This window comes from Mauremys reevesii, linkage group 6 (assembly GCF_016161935.1).
Source record: "Mauremys reevesii isolate NIE-2019 linkage group 6, ASM1616193v1, whole genome shotgun sequence".
Taxonomy (NCBI): domain Eukaryota; kingdom Metazoa; phylum Chordata; order Testudines; family Geoemydidae; genus Mauremys; species Mauremys reevesii.
The window spans coordinates 78,480,333-78,500,166 of NC_052628.1; the positions used below are offsets into that span (position 1 = coordinate 78,480,333).

General features: G+C 38.5%; 1 protein-coding gene across 1 annotated transcript in view; it reads left to right on the forward strand.

Moving 5' to 3' along the window:
- The window catches only part of SPTLC1 (serine palmitoyltransferase long chain base subunit 1), a 50,680-nt gene extending 31,096 nt beyond the window's left edge, over positions 1 to 19,584 (forward strand). The window contains exons 7-15 of the mRNA XM_039544198.1: positions 54 to 183; positions 2,870 to 2,959; positions 4,164 to 4,271; positions 7,933 to 8,028; positions 8,324 to 8,420; positions 9,186 to 9,240; positions 14,598 to 14,715; positions 16,601 to 16,674; positions 18,396 to 19,584. Coding sequence (XP_039400132.1) covers positions 54 to 183; positions 2,870 to 2,959; positions 4,164 to 4,271; positions 7,933 to 8,028; positions 8,324 to 8,420; positions 9,186 to 9,240; positions 14,598 to 14,715; positions 16,601 to 16,674; positions 18,396 to 18,489 — 862 coding nt within the window. The 3' untranslated portion in view covers positions 18,490 to 19,584. The remainder of the gene's footprint in view (positions 1 to 53; positions 184 to 2,869; positions 2,960 to 4,163; positions 4,272 to 7,932; positions 8,029 to 8,323; positions 8,421 to 9,185; positions 9,241 to 14,597; positions 14,716 to 16,600; positions 16,675 to 18,395) is intronic.
- The last annotated feature ends 250 nt before the right edge of the window (positions 19,585 to 19,834 follow it).

Here is a 19,834-nt window from a genome sequence, read left to right on the forward strand (position 1 = left end):
TAAAAGTGATTAACAAACCAAGCGCAAAATGAAAGAGTATTCTGTGTTTACAGAGATGAAGCTGCCTGCTTTGCTATTCAGAAAGGATTACAGGCATCGAGAAGTAACATTAAGTTATTTAAACATAATGATATGGCTGACCTTGAGCAACTTCTGAAAGAACAAGAGATTGAAGATCAAAAGGTAAAATTTCTTTGTAGTCTTTTTGCCCTTCTTAAGTAGGTTGTATATTTGAATAGATCCAGTACTCGTAGAATGTTGTTGTTTTATATCAATCACTGCCAATTGCTTAATTTTGCTTCTATAGTTAAATTGGATTTGGCTGCTGTGTTCACTTCCCGTAATTGTATTGTCAAGAGTAGGTAATGGAAGTGGTCACTAAGGGCTTGTGATTTAACCACAGTTTTTTGTACCTATACACTTATTTTGAAATCTGTGTAACTGCCCCCATCCTAGGGGTGACACTTATTAAGTATCGGTTTCTAAAATGCTATAAGTAAATCTGTACCAAAACTGTTAGAACAGCCCTAACTTTATAAATAAATCATTATAGACCTGAACTATAGAAGAGGTGAGATGATTTTCCTCATGTACTCTTCACATACTCCCTCTTTATAAAAACTATCATTAGAGCCAAACATGATGATGATATATTTCCATTCCAGCAGTAATTTGGGAGGATATTAAACAGCAACTGCTAAAGCTAGACCTCTTTAAATCAGCAGGTCCAGTTAACTTTCATCTGTTGATATGATATAATCTAAAGCTTCTGTAATGTATTTGACTTCGGCTGCATGACATTTTCATTAAGAAACTAGAACAATGCAAAATTTACATGGCACACAAAATTGATTTAAAAATGGCTGATAAGTGTCAGCATGTAACTGTAAATGGGAAATCATTGAGTAAGTATGTCAGATCCCTCAAGAATCAGTTCTTGGCCCTATGCTATGTAACGTTTTTATCAATAATCTGGAAGAAAATATAGCTTTGAGTGATAAAGTTTGCAGATGATACCTAGATTGGGGGAGTAGTAAATAATGAAGAGGACAGGTCATTGATACAGAGGCAACATGGATCACTTAGTAAGCTGGACCCAAGCAAACAGTGTGTTTCAATACAGCCAAATATAACATTGTACATCTAGGAAAAAAGAATGCAGGCCATGCTTCTAGCATGAGTGACTTTATCCTGAGAAACAGTGACGCTGAAAAGACTTGAGGGTCCTCATGGATAATCAGCTAAATGTTAGTTTCCAATGTGATGCTGTGGCCAAAGGGGCTAATGCAAACCTTGGATATATAAACAGGGGAGTCGTGAGTAGGAGTAAAGAGGATATGTAGCTTCTGCTTTTGGCACTGGTGTCACCAATACTGGAATACTGTCTGGTTCTGATGTACACACTTCTAGAAGGATATGGATAAATTGGAAAGGATTCAGAAAAGGGCCAGGAAAATGATTAAAGAATTGGAAGACGTGCCTTATAGGCAAGACTCAAGGAGCTTGATCTGTTTAGCTTATCAAAGAGAAATTTAAGGGGTAACTTGATTGGTCTATAAGTACAGTAAAAGTGTTTTTTATCTGGAATGTTGGGGAAATGGGGGGTCCTGGTAAGTGAAGAATGCCAGTTAACTAAGAGGGAGGGAGTTTGGGTGCAGGGCACGGTCTCTGGGAGGGAGTTTGGGTGCGGGGCTGGAGGTTGGGGCATGGGAGAGGGTGTGGGGCATGGGCTCTGGGAGGGAATTTAGGTGTGGGAGGGGGCTCTGGGCAGGGGGTTGGGGCGTGGGAGGGGATGTGAAGTGCCAGATCCAGGAGGCACTCATCTCATGCGGCTCCCTGCAAGCAGCAACTTGTCCCTCCGCTCCTACGCAGAGGCATGGCAGGCAGCTCTGTGTGCTGCCGCGCCTCCACCTAGGAGCAGTTGGGACATGTCGCCGCATGTGGGGAGCCGTTCGAGGTAAGTGCTTCCCCCCCCCCCCCGATCCAACACCCTGAAACTCCTCCCCATGCCCCAACTCCTGCCCTGCACCCCCTCCCGTGCCCGAACCCCCAGCCAACACAGCTTTTACTGTACTACATAGGGAACAGAATTTTGATAAGAGGGCTCTTCAGTCTGGCAGATAAAGGTATACAAATCCAGTCTCGACGTAAGGTGCATATTATTAACAGTGAGGATATATCTACCATTGGAGTAATTTACTGAGCTTTGTGATGGATTCTTCCATCACTGGAAATTTGTAAATCAAGAATGGATGTCTTTCTAAAAGAGAGTTCAAACAGGAACTAATTCAGGGAAGTCCCAGGGCCCTTGTTACTCAGGACATCAGACTAGATGATCACAGTGGTCCCTTCTGGCTTTATCTATAAGAATATATTTGAGGTATGTTATAAAAGAGCCCTTGTAACAGGATTCTGTTGAGTTGAAACTGACTGTAGTAACCTTATGCTGAAAAGCCTTAAAGTCTTTAAATTACACTGTTTCCACTTATCTTTTTGTGACAAAGAGGAAGTACACCCTGAACAGTGACAGCTAAGGGAGCATTTCTATTCTCTGTGATAGAGACTTGGTCTCAAAATATACAGTCCTGAATATTATTCCCTTAGTGTAAGTGTGCAATTTAGCTGAATCGGTGGTATTCAATCCCTGATTTGTTACACAATGGCACAGAATCTTAAATATGGCAACTTTAAAAATAATAAAGCCAAATAGTCAGCCAACTGTAAGACACTTAATATGGTTATAAGAGCAGAAATACTAAGTTCCAACTAGGATATAAAAGTTGAAAAAACAAATAGTTATCTTAATAGAAGTTTGTATTTTTTGTTGTTGAACACTTCATACATACTGAAACATACATTTTCTCTGAAGAATCCTCGTAAGGCCTGTGTAACTCGAAGGTTTATTCTGGTGGAAGGGCTATATATGAATACTGGAGATATTTGTCCTCTTCCAGAATTGGTAAGTGGTTTCAGTTTTGTTTGTTTAAGCTGTGTGTGTTATGTACACACATTACTAATAAAATATTAATATTGCATCTTTGAACCTTAAAAGTAAGGAAATGCCAAAGGCAGTGAATGCTTTGCTTGAATCCTTATACCTTCCCTTCATTCATGATAACATTTCTAAAATATAATAGAATATTATATCCCTTTTTGTGTTAGCTACAAAGTGGATTATTGTAATTGACATTTCTGAGGTATTCATAATCAGGTTCCAAATTTTGCAGTTCTGTAATATACATATCCTATCATATAGCAATGATCTGTTTTTACAGAGTATACCTCCTTAATAGGTTTAGACTAAAATCACTTTTTTGTTTTAGTTTAAAAATTGAGGCTGGTCTCTTAAATAATGAAAACATAAGAATGGCTGTACCGAGTCAGACCGAAGGTCCATCTAGCCCAGTATCCTGTCTCCCGACAGTGGCCAATGCCAGGTGCCCCAGAGGGAGTGAACCCAACAGACAATGATCAAGTGATCTCTCTCCTGCCATCCATCTCCATCCTCTGACGAACAGAGGCTAGGGACACCATTCCTTACTCGTCCTGGCTAATAGCCATTTATGGATTTAACCACCATGAATTTATCCAGTTCTCTTTTAAATGCTCTTATAGTCCTAGCCTTCACAACCTCCTCAGGTAAGGAGTTCCACAAGTTGACTGTGCGCTGCGTGAAGAAGAACTTCCTTTGATTTGTTTTAAACCTGCTGCCTATTAATTTCATTTGGTGACCCCTAGTTCTTGTATTAAAACAGTACATTTGACTCCAGGGAGTACAACCTTAATTATTAAATATAGATTTTGTGTACAACACTGTTCCTGATCGTGATGGGGAGAATGCTGTGAATAGCTTATGTAATATTTTAAAGTATTTTATAGCCTGTTTCTTAAAAAGAAAATCCAAGTTAGGTCTCATAAATGACTATAGACATTTTAGATTTCATATACTTATTTTAAGCGTTAAACAGTGGCAATGGTGTGCAGGACTCTAAAACACACAAAATGGCTGAGTATTATAGTGGGATTAACAGTCTTATGTTATTCAGGATACTTTATAGGATCTTTCATGTGATTTTTCAATCTTTTGTACATGTACCTTGTACTTTTTCTTTGCAAAATGTCAGTAATATTAGAGTGTATCATTTGTACTATTAAATCTGCAGATAAAATTGAAATATAAATATAAAGTGAGGATTTTTTTGGAGGAAAGTCTTTCCTTTGGAGTCCTCGGAGAACATGGACGAGGTGTTACGGAACACTTTGGAATAAATGTAAGTGCCAGGCTTTTTTTTCTTTCATTGGGACTATTTCGTGTTGGCAAGAGAGTTGTAGACTGGGGCAAGTTCTGATACTGTTTTTTTTTTTGTATATTTTTGGCAATGACAGTACTACAGATTTTAAGAGTGTTCATCTGTGTATGGTAGGAATTTTGAGTCAATCTGGATATCCAATTACTATACTGATCTTTTTGTTTAATAGAAAACACAACCACTTAATTTCTTAGTTTAAATAGCAACATTGGGGGTAGGTGGAGTTGGCACTGTTCCTCTTTACAAGACCTCTTTTATCATCTGCCATTAACATTCACTTTGTATTTGAATTTTGCACAAAATTCTCTGACGAGTGAACTACTTTTAGGAAAAGTCTTAATAAAAACTGGTTTATTTATATCTCTTGTTAGAATGGAGGGGAGAAATAGTGAATGTGATATGCTATTTTTGTCCTGTGAGGATATTGTACTTGGGGTTGGAGATGGAATACATTTGGCACTGGGGAGTCTTTAGTCCAATACTCTGCTCACACACATGTGGCAACAGACTCTTTAGTTTACATAGTAATGTGAGCCTGCATGTGTGATAGTAGAGATGAGTCTTAATTTTAAATGCAATAGAATACTTTTGCTCTTAAACAAAATGTTAAGTGGGAAAGAAATGCTGTTTAAAAATCAATCCTGCTTACATGAAAGAATGTTTTTAAAGTGCATGAATATTAAATATCACTATGCTACAGATGAGCACAACTTATTGTAGCTTCTCCAAAGACATTTGTATCTTACTGTGTTTAGATACCAATATCTCTGTTTTAGCCTGTACTCGGGCATGGCACACTTCAATACACCAAGACGTGGACTTGAAAGAGAGTATCTTAAAGCTAAAGTGAAAGGTACTGTGGAGGTGTCTCCACAGTTAAGGTTGCATTTCACTTTTCACTGAAAGCATAATTTACGTCTCTCTATTTGACAGCTCACTGAATTTAGTCTCTAAAAATACTTGCCATTTTTTTCAAGATAAATTAAGTCCATTCAGTTTATAAATTGGGCCCAGGCACTTTTTTGCTCCCTGTACCTACATTAACACAAAAATATTCTGGTGGGGAAGGTCACAAAAGTCCCTCTCCATGTGCTGTTCCTCCATTCCTCACTCTCCTTCGGTGGGGCACAGGGTGGTTGACATATGGAGTCAGACTTTCTATAGTTAAGTTTTAGCCATAGTCCTGCTCATTGTGGTAGGACTTCCTGGTGCTCACAAATTCAGCAGGTTCCCTATGCTTGGGAACATTGGTTTGGCATGACCTGTATAGTGATCGCACAAGAGGCCCTTTTCTTCATCCGCCATGGGCTGGAGAAGGAAGAAATGTACACATTGGAGGCAATGGTTCCTCAGCAGAAGCGACTTTCACAACCTCCTGAACATTGGTAATGTCAAATTCTGTCTCCTTCTATCTGACCTCTGGCATCCTTTCTTCTCTGCTAATCTCTCCCTCCTGCCAGCATTGCACTCCCTGCCTTCCATGCTCCCATCTCTTCTCCACTTCTCCTGCCTTTGTTTCCTGCTCATTTGCCCTAACTCCTCCAACCCACATAATATATTTGGAACAAAACAAGAAATGAATTTGAAGAAACAAAGTGCAAGTGGGACTACCAAGATGTTTGCCAAGCATCATTTGATTCCTTGGCTTATTGTAAAATCCCCTTGCCCATCCCCAGGCTTTGTCTGTCTTTTCTATTTAGAATTAAAGCTCTTTGTGGTAAAGACCATTTCTTTCTATGTGCTGCATTGCACACCTCACAAAAAGAGAACTTGTTTGCAACCGGTGAGTTAATGGGACAATTAGGTATTTCTAGATCCAAAGCCAACTCCAGTTAAGCATGTACTTAAATACTCCTGAGGAATTATGTGCCAAAAAATAAAAAAATATGCGCCCAATATTTTAAAATTCTGCAAATTTTATTTGTCAATAAATAAATGTGGCTCTGGCATGGCAGTGGGGAGCACAGGTCACTGGCTGCACTGAGGTGGGCGATCACCCTGAAGCCCCCACCTCCCCCAGTACAGGGACTCGGCAGTGAGACTGCATCTGACCCTGGCAGTACAAGGGCTGGGCCTGCCCCAGAAACACCCGGGGGTCCTGCCCCTCTGTGCCAGGTGCACCAGGTGTGGATGGGCAGGCTCAGCCAGCAGGATCCAAGTGTGGAGGGGCTTAGTGTGGGGGGGATCCAGGTGTGGGGTGAGAGGTTTCTGTGTGGGGCAATCTGGGTGTGGGCAGCTCAGTGGGAGATTAGGATGCATGGACTTGGGGTTCTGGGTGCAGGGGTAATGGGACTCTGCAGAGGATTCAGGTGATAGTGGTTGGGCTCAGCAGGGGGTGAGGGTAGATAGGGCTTGGCAGGAGGGTCTGGGTGTGGGGTTCAGTGGGGGGGGGTTGGGTTCTGGGGGGCTCATCACAGGGATCCCGGGGTCGGGGGGTAGGGCTTGTCCGGGTGAGGGTTCCATTGGGCCTGCTTAATGGGGCCCATCGTGATTCCCCTATCCCTTTTTCTTCTCCCTCCCCTCCCCTCCATACCCCTCTCTCTGCCCTATTCCACCCCCCTTCCTGCCCCACTGCCTCTTCCCCCCACCCCCACCATGGGAGCTCACTGTTCCACAGAAAATAGGAAGGCTCCCAGAACACAGAAGGGAAGCACAACTGGCACTAGGACCCAGGAGGCTGCATTCAGCTGCAGAGTCCAAGGGGGGGCAGTGGCACATAACCCTGTGTGGCGCCCCCCCCCCCCCCATGCCTTGCTTTTGTTTGGGGGACAATTTCTCCCTCCCCTCAAAAAACAAAAAAAAACCTGCACACATGGTGTCACACCCTGCGAAGCTTCCCTGCCATTTTCTGCAGGGGAAAAGCAGGAAGTGTGTGTGTGGCAGGGTGTTTTCTGTGTGGGTGCGCAGTCCCACAGAATCCCCCCAGGAGTACAGTCACATGCAAGTGCGCTCAGGCCCCTCTCTATCCCTCCCCCCACGATGATCACACAGGCATGCATGCACATGCACCCAGCCCCCATCTCTGAGGCTGCTCCAGGCAGATTGGAACAGACGTGCTGCCTGGACTGCTAGCGAAGAGGCGCGTGTCCCCTAGCAGATTTACATTTTTCTGCACAGAGGGCACAGAAAAATGTGGGCCATATGAATTCTGTGCCCCTGCATCGGCGCAGAATTCCCCCCCCAGGAATAACTTAAATCACATTCAATCCCATTGACTTAATTGGGACAACTCGCATGCTTAAAATAGGTCAGGTACCAAAGTACTTTGCTAGATTGGGACCTACAAATGCATAATTTTATTTTTACATGCTGCATATGTTGCAATACCTGAAAACATTTAAGTGAAGTATATTTGGATCCTTATAAACATAGTTTCAAATTAAAGTGGAGATAGTTCAGCCATAACTGTGTTAAAGTGATACAAACAAGGAGCTTTAAAACTATGTTTTTGTGTGTGTGTTTTGGGGGGAAGGGGGTAGGTAGCCTGGTGTATTTTTCCCTAGTACACATGTTAATTTGAAGCTTAGTTTATATATTGTAAATTATCTTGATTTAATTAAGCATCACTTTACTTCCATCCACCTTGTTCCTCTCTCATAATATTCTGTTAATTGAATGGCAGGCTGACGATATAGATCTGATTAGTGCAAACATGGAGAATTCCCTGGCTTCTATTGGAGGATTTTGCTGTGGAAGATCTTTTGTTATTGACCATCAGGTATGCCACCTCTTATTTTTAAATGGAATAGCAGACTGAATTACTAAGAAATGACAGTGACTTGGCTTCTATTTACAAGCTGCATCTTGATATAAATGATTTACATAGGAATTTATTCCATTTAGAAGACCACTTCAAAAAGATTATGTGGATGAGTTAGAGACTGTTGTTCAGTTATGATTTTGGCTTAATTTAAACCAAATGACTTTAAAGATTTTTCTGTACTATCGTGAACAAGCAAAACTGATATAAAAGCTTTTCAGCTTTGTTTATGACTTTTCATTTTCCTTCTCAGAGATTGTCAGGTCAGGGTTACTGCTTTTCAGCCTCTCTGCCTCCCCTTCTAGCTGCTGCTGCTATTGAGGCCCTCAATATCATGGAAGAGAATCCAGGTATTTCATTCTGAAAAATCAAATACTTTGTAATGTGATAAGTTATTCTGCTCAGAGGGAACACTAACTGTCTGAGCTCAAGATTAAAGCCTGTGGGCATAATTTCCCCCACTTCCATCCCTCACCCTCTTGGCCTAGCGCTTCCTCATTTACTTTTCCCTTTCATTCGTTCATTCTCTCCCTTTCCACATCTTACATTCATTATCTCCTTTTCACTCATTCTCCCTTTAACTTTCCCTCGCACTCTCTCTTCCTACCATACATCTCTTCCTACCCCCCCTCCTTTTTTTTCACACACAGTGAAAAGGAGAAGTGGAAATGGAAAGAGCCAGAGAAGGGAGACACTGAACACTTAATTAAAAACTGTTGTTGTTCACTATAAACAAATGTCCTACTGATTTCCCTCCTCTTATTTTGACCAGAACGTATTTGGTAATTTTCAAGGAAAGGTAAGTTAAGGAAAAAAGGAGAACATAGTTATCAAAGGTTGAAGCCCATCTTACTTTCCAATTATATTCCTTCAGCCTATAATTTCTTGATTCTCCATTTGTTGTCCTTTAATTGGCTCACACAAAGAGTTCTAGACAGAAACTACTCCACTGAAATAGCAGTGGGGGTGGGGGAGAACACTTGTCACTTCATGATGGGAATGGCATTCCCTTAGGAACAAGGATCGTTGTAAGAAGAGGTAGAGAGGCTCAAAGTTTATTTGGGATTTATAGAAATATACAGCAAGAGACTGAGGCTCTTTTTTCTTTTGTCTAGACATTTTTCAGATTTTACGAGAGAAATGCAAACGGATTCACAAAGCTTTACAAAGGTAAACTATTTGATCTTGACCACTGTCAACTTGCTCAGATTTTTATAGATCCATATCACAAAGTATCATGAATATAATATCCTCTATAGTTACAGACGCCCTGTTCTGTTCCGGAAAGCCTTGCGTAAATCAGAAACATATACCCGTACGTAACGCAAAAATTTCCACAACTCGAGAATCCTATTTCTGGCTTATGGAACTTTTTTTGTAAGTGCAAATTTGCATAAATCGGGTCTTGCGTAACCTGAGGGGCATCTGTACATTGAGTTTTATTATAATTTTTCTGGCAACAGATTTTTGATAATACAGTAAGTGTTCTAGATTCAATACTTTATGTATTTATAGTCAATTGACTAATTTTCAGAATAAATACGTACCTGCTCCTAGAGTTCCAATTCAGTTTCTATATCAGATTAAAGTTTCTTAAAATTCTGTCATTTATTGCAGTAATCTATAACCCAGTTTTAATGACAACTAATTTTTAGCAGTGGTCAAGCAATTACAATCTTCTTTTTATTTCACAACAGTATTTGCTTTATCTGTATTCTTTCTGATGGCCTTTTAGTGGTTGGTTTTGTAATCTACAAAGTTTTTTTTTCTAGTGGTTCTGATAAAGAAATGAAGTCAGTTGTTGCTTAAGGCTTTCATTGTAAGGTGATGTAAGTAGTCCAGAACAGTCTGGTCTCCTTGAATTATGCATTCTGTGCCAATAACAATGTTTGTTTGGTCTCAATGTCTACTTGCTTGATACAATTAGTTGTAAGAGAATTTAAGTTTAAGGGAGGGGCACTAAATAACTGATGATGATTGAAACTTGTAACTGGTTAAATGGTCGTAGCAGATATGTGACTCTGCTATTCTGTAGTATATTTTTAGGTATTAATATAGGGTCCATATAAACTTTTTCTTTAAGAAATTGAGTGTAGGTAGAGGAACAATAGCAGACTCAAACAAATTCACTCTGAACATACTAGAAGTTTGAATGTCACAGATAAACTGTCAGTAACAAAATCTCATCAAAGTTTCCAGTATAGTAGCTGATTTTAAATTTACCTTTTATAAAGCTGTTAGTAATAATCTTGAGAAATACAGACAGGAGCCTTACTTCAGTATTGAGGAAAATTGGTGTTAAAGATATTTACAAATGTAGATGAAAGTAATAGGGACAAACCACGTGTAAGGAGAAATTGTGCACCTCTCATTTATTAGAACTCTTGGTGTCTACAAGAAGTGTCTAAGAGCTGGATGTCAATTTATTTTAACTAGCAAAATGCTTTGGACAGAATTGTCACAAGAGGAGGTTATGGAAGATTAAGCACAGGGTGAGAAGTATTGTCATGGTTTAGAAACTGGGCACAGTTGAAAATGAGTAGGATTAACAAATGGATAACAGTGGAGTGCCTCAAGATTCTGTACTAGGATTGGTATTTAATATCACTATCGTAAAAGCTAACAATGTTTGGAACCATTTTTTTGTGTGTGTATGTACATATATATACACACACATGCCAGCAGTATTCAAAGTGTGTGTGTGTGTGTGTGTGGCACTATATTAATCCATGGTACACCCACACCTTGAATACTGCATGCAATTCTGGTCACCCAATCTCAAAAAAATATAATAGAATTGGAAAAAGTGCAGAGAATGGCAACAAAAATTATTAGGGGAATGGAACCGCCTCCATATGAAAAAAAGTTTTAAAAAGACAGTCTTTTTTAGCTTAGAAAAGAGAGATGATGGGGAGGACTTGGGGGCGGGGGGAACAGTATGATAGTTTATAAAAACATGAATTGTGCAGAGAAAGTGAATAGGGAAGTGTTATTTACCCCTTCAGATAACACAAGAGCCAGGGCTCACCCAATTATATTAATAGGCAGCAGGTTTAAAACAAACTTAAGGAAGTACTTCACACAACACACAGTCAAGCTATGGAACTCATTTCCAAGGGTGGTTGTGATGGACAAAAGTAGAAGTGGGTTCAAAAAAGAATTTAATAAGTTCATGAAGGACAGGCCCATCAATGACTATTAGCCAAGATAGTCAGGGACGCAGTCCCATGATCTGGGTGTCCCTAACTGGGTGTCCCTAACCAGAAGCTGGGACTGGATAACACTTGAAATTGCCCTGTTCTGTTCATTCCATCTGAAGCATCTGGCACCTGCCATTTATGGAAGACAGGATACTGGGCTAGATGGACCATTGGTCTGACCCAGTATGGCCTTTCTTACATTCTTATCTTCTTGATAAGTGCTTGAGCAAGTGTCTGATGGCAAAACTTGTAGAGGACACAATTATTTAAGTTTGGCGGCACTAGAGAAGACTGAAAGACTGGTGCTAGTTGTGGGCAACTCAATGGTAGATAAAATTCCCTGACAAACATAAAAGCACATTAGAAGGAATAATTTGAACTACTCTTGCATATTGCTGGATTTTAAATTAATAATCACTTTAGAAAACATGCAGCGACTGCCACAATAGTGCAAAAAAATGTATAAAAAAGGTATATAGAAAATGCCGAATGTATTCTGCAATTATATAAATCGGTAGTATGCCTTCATCTAGAATACAGTATTTACTTCTCTCTATCTCTCATATTAAGCACAGTTTAACTAAGATTCAAAAGAATGGATATAAGTTTTTAGAGATGAAAAGTATAATAGAACTGTTTAAAATAATGAAAGGTAAAAGGAGTGTGTGATTTTTTTTCCCCTCCTTTTCATAACACAAAAACAAGCAAATTGAAAGGCAGCAAATTTCAAACCAGCAAAAAATCCTTTTTTACACAGTGCACAAGTAGGCACTTTGAAATTGAGTGTCACAAGATACCACTGATACCAAGAGCTTAATAGAATTCAGAATAGGTGTAGATTTTCATAAGGATAATGAGAAAATCCACATTTACCTTATATATGATAAAATAAGGCGGTAAGTATATATAAGGCCTCATGCTTCGGGGCACAAAGCAACCATTAGGAGGATGTAATTCTTCCTAAACCCGATAGTAAAGTTATTCCATCACTCTCTGCTCCAAAGTTCCTTTTGCCTTTTCTTGAGGTAACAGACAAGACATTGGATGAGATTCCTATGCTATATTGTCTTTAAATAGTATGAATTTTTATCCTATTTAAAAAATGGATAAATGGCAGTGATTAGAGGTGGAAAACACTTTTATGCAAGGTTCTATAATTTAGCTGCTTCACTGGAAGAGTTAAGATGGGAGGGGGGATGTTACTGCCTTGTGCATGCTGTGGAGTCGCAAATGTTATTTCACCAAAGCTTGCAAGAAAAGCACAGCCAACCTTTGTTTCTTTCACACACTGAGTGTCCCTTTCTCTGACAAAGCTGTGCTGAACTGGCTCTTTTGCATTTCTTATTGTTTATCCTTGGTTAGACAGCTGCTTGAGTCAGATTAGGGTTTATTTAACTAGAGTTGTAACCGACAGAACTTCAAATTAGACATCAATTTGCCTCTAAGTCAAGTGTGTATAGTTAATAGAGAGCATTGTTGTCTGGACAAAGTCAGTGAGATTCAAAGTTTGAATTGGCAGTGATACAAAGGCTATTTCCTGGTTTAAAAAACATGAACTCTTACCCATCCTCTCCTGCCCTCCCCTCCTTTCTTTTTGAGGCTGTTCATGAATGCTTTACCTAATGTAAATTAAAATGACTTCATATTATGTAATTAGCTACTGATATCATTAATATATTGATGCAGATCCTTTAAAAAGAAAATCTCATTGTTAGCAAGTATTGTTCATTAAGTTCTAACAGATCTGTATGTTGTCCTAAAACTAATTTGCTGCAAGGAAACCTTTTAATCTATTAATTTAAGCTGTATGGTAACATGTCTGACTACAGTGACTACCTGTTAATTTCTAGAATTGTGCTTCTATGATGTCAGGTCACTATCATGGAACGTACTTAATGACTGACGTATGTCATGCTATATATTCCATTTGTGATTCTACATTGCAGAATGGCCTCAGACTGCTTCTCATGGTTCCATATGTTGCCACATACTGTCTTCCCCATGATTTCTAAAGATATTTACCAATATTTAAACATTTGCTCTTTAACTGCATGACTCTCTTTTTAGAAGCAACCTCAGATTTTGTATCTACATGACACCAATTGTGAGTGCACTTTTGTTGTTGCAAAGATTGAAGGCCAGTTTAAGTTCCCTTTCAGAACTGGGCTCTAAATCAGTACAGCTTTGTGGAAATACAAGGCATATTTCAGACCTTAAAACATCCCTTTCCATTATTCATTATCTCTGTGGCACTCTGTTCTTCCCATGGATTTGACAACTTGTGTTTTCTGAAGAGACCCTAACTTTTTGCTTCCTTTTTTTAATAGGAAACTGATATGGGGATAAAAAATACTTTACACACGATATGTTGTAAATGTATAATACAAACTGACCAAAGTCAGGAAATCTAAGTTAAGGTTGACAGTAGCAGAATAGTGCATGTATGTGATATGCTGTTAATATTTAGGAGCAAAGGATTGGCTTTTTTATCCTATCTCAATATTGATTACCTTTCTTGATAGGGAATTTACACCTCTGCATGAGAGAAGGTGATTCTTTCCCCCTCCCCCTATTGATTCTAAATTATGATTTGGGTGTCTAGGTGTCTTCTTTTTTATTGGTAAAACACATTGCACTTAAACATCTTGCCTCAAGTGGATTTTTTGGCGGGGAGGGGCAGGCTAAAGACTTGAAAGGATCAGAGTCTTGAAAATCAAAGAATGAATTATGTTAGGGTTGTATATTACAAACCTTAAGGAGCTCTAAAGGAAGGGCATTCAACTGATATGAAATCTTATTTAAAAATTAACATTGGCTATGGCAGACAACTAATTCCCCATATGTTTTGTAAATTTTCTGTTTGAGCAGGACAAGCTATTAAAGTTAAAATTAGAGGGGGGAAATCAGAGGCATGCAAATGAAGAATATACAATATAGGAATTGTATACATCAATAAAACTGAATTAAAATAAATAATCTATCTTGCCCAGATTCACCAGGAGTAAGCATTCTTTGTGAAAGAAACCATGTGGAGTGGGTTGTTTGATTTGGTCAATAATTAGATGCTTTCATGAGTAATTCATGGCTACATAGTTTAAATTTTGTATTGTGGTTGCGGGTATACAGAAGTTCAAAGGTGTAAAGCTTTGTTTGCGTCCAAATTTGTTTTGTAACAAATACTCCCAATGTAAAACAATTTAGAAAGTTTTCCTGAAATACCACCAAAAAATGATAAAGCCTTTAAATAGCATATTTTCACTCTCTGTTTATACACTTTGCTTCTGTAGTCTGATGAGATATACACTGAAACTATTTGATTTCTTTCAGAATCCCTGGTTTAATAGTTGTGGGAGACTTATTTTCTCCAGCATTACACCTTCAGTTGGAAGAGACCAGTGGATCTCGAGAGAATGATATGAAGTTACTCAAGAGAATTGTAGATTATGTAAGTGTTCCTTTTGCAATTAAAGCAAAATTTAACTCTTTAATTATTAGAAAAGCAAAAATGTTGTGCAAAGCCCTGGCATGCTAGTTGGTTGAATTACTGTATGACCTGGAGTGTTCCAGACCCCCTTTGGAAAATAGCAATTGAATAGGGAAAATAACAGAGGTCTGTGTTCGCTTTTTGAAATGTAAGTGAGATGGTAATGTAGAGGAAATGGTGTAAAAAAAAAAAAAAACCAATCACAGGAGTGGGGTGAGGAAGATAGCCTGAGGGGAAAGGAAGCATCCACTCAAAAACTCACTTCCCCAGCTGCAAAAGTCTCCTTTATCATCCACCCCACAGTGGCAGTCTCCCTTCCCATCCCCCTGTGATTTTGATCATCAATAAAATATTTGACCTTGGTACTGGACAACATTAATCCATGTCATAGACACATTAAAGCACAAGTTTCTCTTTAACTTAAGAGAATGGATGTGTATGAACAGATTAGAGAGGATTTTTCTGAGACTTACAGAAATTCAGGTTATATAAAGTGTTTGTTTTTACAGGATGGAATTTTACATTTGAGTCTATAAACATATTATTTGGCAGACTGTTATAATATTTAGCACTTAAAACACTTTCTATCATCAGTATACACTACTTCTCAAGACACCCAATTTGAGAAGTGTGTAAGTATGTTATAGATGAGCGATGCGTCTTGTGCATTTTGGGCGGGGTGGGGGGAGGATGATAGTACTTGTTTTGTGCTTGAGCTCATCTAACTCATCCAAATTTGAAGAATGTAACTCTTTGAAAGAGGTGCTCTTGTGTTTTAAGAACTCTTTTAAATGTCACTGTTCATATTAAACAGTTTTCTATATGTGCCCCGTAACTGCCTGCCTTGGTGGTTTTAGTACAAGTTGAATAATGTAGAGCCATTATGCTGAGGATCTTTCTCTCCTTTTTTCCATGGGAGTCTTTAAGATCTTAAAGAATAAGATCATGCTCATGGTATATATAACCTACAATAACTTTTTATTCCCTAAAGACTGCAGTTACCTTATTCTCTGCCAGCATAGCTACAAATGTTAAGTCATAAAGTTAATCAGTCCTCTCTTAAATCTAGCCAGAATAGTTGTATTGACTTCCAGCAGCAATGGCTTCTACAGACAGGGTTACTAGAAACTGACGTGTAGTCAGCATATATTAACCAAGGTCAACAATTTATGAAGCATCCTAGGATAGAGAGAAATGTTGGTCCATAGAAGCAAAGCAGAGATACTCAACAGACATAGTTGGATGCCGTTAGTCCTTTTTATTTTAAATATCACTATTCAGTAAATAGGCAATGTAATCCTATTTCAAGTAACATTTTTGAGCTGAACATAAACAAATGTGAAATTAAAGAATCTTATCCTTAATCTTCCCTGTTTTGTTATATGTAAGAACTCCTACTGACTTATGAAATACCTACGAGAGCAGTCGTCATACTCCATTTCAGGCCTCCTTCTCTAAAAACCAACTTCACCACTCCCAAAAGCTGGTCATAAGCTGTAGAAGGAAATGTCAAACCTACCCCCTTATCTCTATTCTTCTAGTATAACACAGCCACTAATATTTAAAAAAGCCTCAAATAAGTGTCTAAAATTTTAAACTTTTAAAGGATGCATTGTGTGCAGAAATGTTTCTTAATGACAGCAAATTAGGGAAATGCTAATAATTCTCTTCTGATACTGGACTTGGTGTTGATTTTGATGTATACTTCTCTTTCTTCTCCGACTGTGCAGTTTGAGATTCTGTCATGTTTGTCTTCCAGACATTAAATAGCCACTGTTCATAGAATGTAATGGTAATGTGGTATCGAAGTTCCCTGTTGCATAACTGCTTATTTATATGTCTGCAGTGTATGAATAGAAGTATTGCATTAACTCAGGCCCGCTATCTGGAGAAGGAAGAGAAATGTCTTCCGCCGCCGAGGTGAGTGGAAATTCAGAAACCTCTGTTTCTTTTTATCCCTCTTGCATGAGGAAAACCACCTGACTTTTATAAAAACAAAGCTGCCTGCTTTAGGCCTTTTAATAGTTTGCCAGGTGAGGAATGTGAAATAGCTGCTTACCATAAACTTTAAATGGGTATTATGGCATGTTATAATGGTTATTTACAAGATAATGTATCAAAGTAAACTGAATCTTCAATAGCAGTGTTGTATTGTTTTCACTACTGCCTTGCCTGCTTACCACACAGGTTTGAGGTCTTCAAACCACAATTTGAGGACTTCAATAACTCAGACATAGGTTAGGGGTTTGTATAGAAGTGGATGGGTGAGATTCTGTGGCCTGCATGCAGGAGGTCAGACTAGATGATCAGAATGGTCCCTTCTGACCTTAAAGTCTGTGAGTCTAGGTTTTCATAAGAGGCCCATTGAACTTGAAAATACATCTAAATGTGGGAATAAGAGTGTGTGTGTGTGTGTTAGGCAAGTGACATGCTCAGTGCCTAACTGGAAAGAGATAGTATGACTATTTGCTTTGCTAGAGAGCCGTTGCTTCACAAGGTCTCTAGCTTGTAATATACCTTACTTGTCATTGTGCCTGAGTTCATGGCCCAAACATTGCCTTTGAGTGAGGGAGCCATTCCTTTACTCTGCTGGAGAATCAAAATATTGAGTGAGGGTCATATTAGTTTAGGGAGAGACCAGATAGCAAGTGTGAAAAATCGGGACAAGAGGTGGGGGGTAATAGGCGCCTAATATAAGAAAAAGCCCTGAATATTGGGACTGTTCCTATAAAATCAGGACATCTGGTTACCCTATATTAGTTACGTAAATAGAGTAATAGTTAAGGCTAGGCCTTAGTCTATTGATTATTAGGATGAGCGGCCTGTTAAGTTAAGGACTTATCATTAAATGAACCAAATCCTTAGAAGCTTTAATAATCTATGTAACATTTATTAAGAATGGAAAATTTAGTTGCTCAGTTCAACATAATCTTGTTTGTTAGACCAAATGTTCTAAACTGTCAGATTGTGTCTTAACTAAAAGTTAAGAAAAACAGATGCTTTCTAAAAGTTAAACAGGTTGTTTTAAGAAGAACAAAGTACCTTATACCCCAAACAACAGGAACAAGTACTCCAGACAGCAAAGCAGATAAATTGAAGAAAAATAGCAAACATATGAATAGGGTGAATGGGCAAAATGACACTGTTGCTATGCGTGATCTGCATGTAATTGATATGAAGGAACAATTAGAACGGTGTTTTTATATAAAAATGTAGTATGTACATAATATGAAATATATCCGCTATGACGAGGGAAATAAGTGGTTAGGTATGAGCATGCACAAATGTACAGGTTATATAAGCGTTAAAAAAAAAATCAAAGCAACGCAAGAGACACACCCATTCACACACTCAAACCAGTCTGGATTTGGTAATGAAAGAAACAGCCTTCTTGCACCCCATGATCAGGTAACTGATCACTGCCCTTTTCTTCTTTGTTTTATTTACGCATGTATACTGTGTTTTAATTAAGGTGGTTGTATATTCTAAAATTCTGACATTAAAGCTTGTTAAATTGGTGTGAACCAAGTTTTCCACCCAACAATTCGGATCTAAATTAAAACTGGTACAGGAGAAACAAAGCAAGGAATAAGTGCCATTGCCATTACAAGAGCCAACTCCTTCTGGTTTTCTTTTTTCAGTATTCGAGTAGTGGTGACAGTGGAACAAACAGAAGAAGAATTGGATAAAGCTGCATCAATTATCAGGGAAGCTGCACAGTCTGTACTGAATTAAACTGCTGATTTGGATATTTGTACCCTGACATTATGGAAAAAAAATGTTTTTCACTGTATGCTGTCTTGGCATCCACTCCAAAGGTTCCAGCTGTTAATGGCTCAACCATTGATGGAATTGAAACCTTGATAATTAATAGGGTCATTCCAGAATCATGTAGATCTGGTGAGGGGAAGAATGATGAATTTCAGAATTACTAAATGACATATGCCATATGTAAAGAGTACAAACTCTACTTTATAGTATTGTTTTAAATTGAATATCATTGTACAGCAGTATTTTATATTGCTTTTTCCCCCCTCTTTCGTAAAAGCCTTACACTTTCCTCAATCCCCTGAAAATCTGAACACTCCATTTCTCTGAAAAGATTGCTGAGCCTTATGAGAATGTAGGGACTTTTAATATAATCTTGATAAAGTAAATTTAATTTTGTTTAAAATATTACCTCTTTCAAGATATTTCTAATATATTTAAAAGCTAAATAGTTAATGTATTAAGGAATTGTTGGTTTTGAACTATACTAAGTACTTAATTATTAAAATAATTAAGTGCATCCTATATTTATATACTAAAACTTTCTTTGGTTAACCATTCCTTGAAACCAATTCTTAATCATTGTCCCTTAATAGTCCATTTTCCAAAAAGAGATATTCACCTCAAATACAGTTTGATTAATACATTTGATCTGTAAGTATATGTTGGTTTGACTGTTAGTTATGGATGAGGTTTTTCTTACGATTAATTCACATCTAGTTTTAGAATTTGCTACCTTCCATATACTGTATGCAGCCAGGGAGCTAAAGCAGTGCGGGCAACCTGCGGCTTGTCAGGGTAATCCGCTGGCGGCCCGCGAGACAGTTTGTTTACATTGACTGTCCACAGGCACAGCCGCCTGCACCTCCCAGTGGCCGCTATTCCTGGCCAATGGGAGATGCAGGAAGCAGCACGGACCTCAGGGATGTGCTATGTAAACAATGTAAATAAACTGTCTTGTGGCCCACCAGTGGATTACCCTGACGGGCTGCAGGTTTCCCACCATTGGGCTAAACACTACTAATTTGAAGATATCTAGGAGAGATTTTAAATGGCAGGGGGGAAAAAACTAACCAAAATGTTGACCTCCTCTCCCCCACTGTATACCAAAAATAACAGCGTGAAAGTTCTGAAGCATGATCTCTAAATTATGCTATTGGTTTACTTATCAATAACTATAATTTAGACTTTGATTTTCAGAAATGCTTAAAGGATTTTAGTTGTACAGGTCCCATTGAGATACAACTGAACTTACGTACTTAAATTCCCCTAGGAGCTTTTGAAAATTTCCACCTTAAAGTTATGTGCAGGT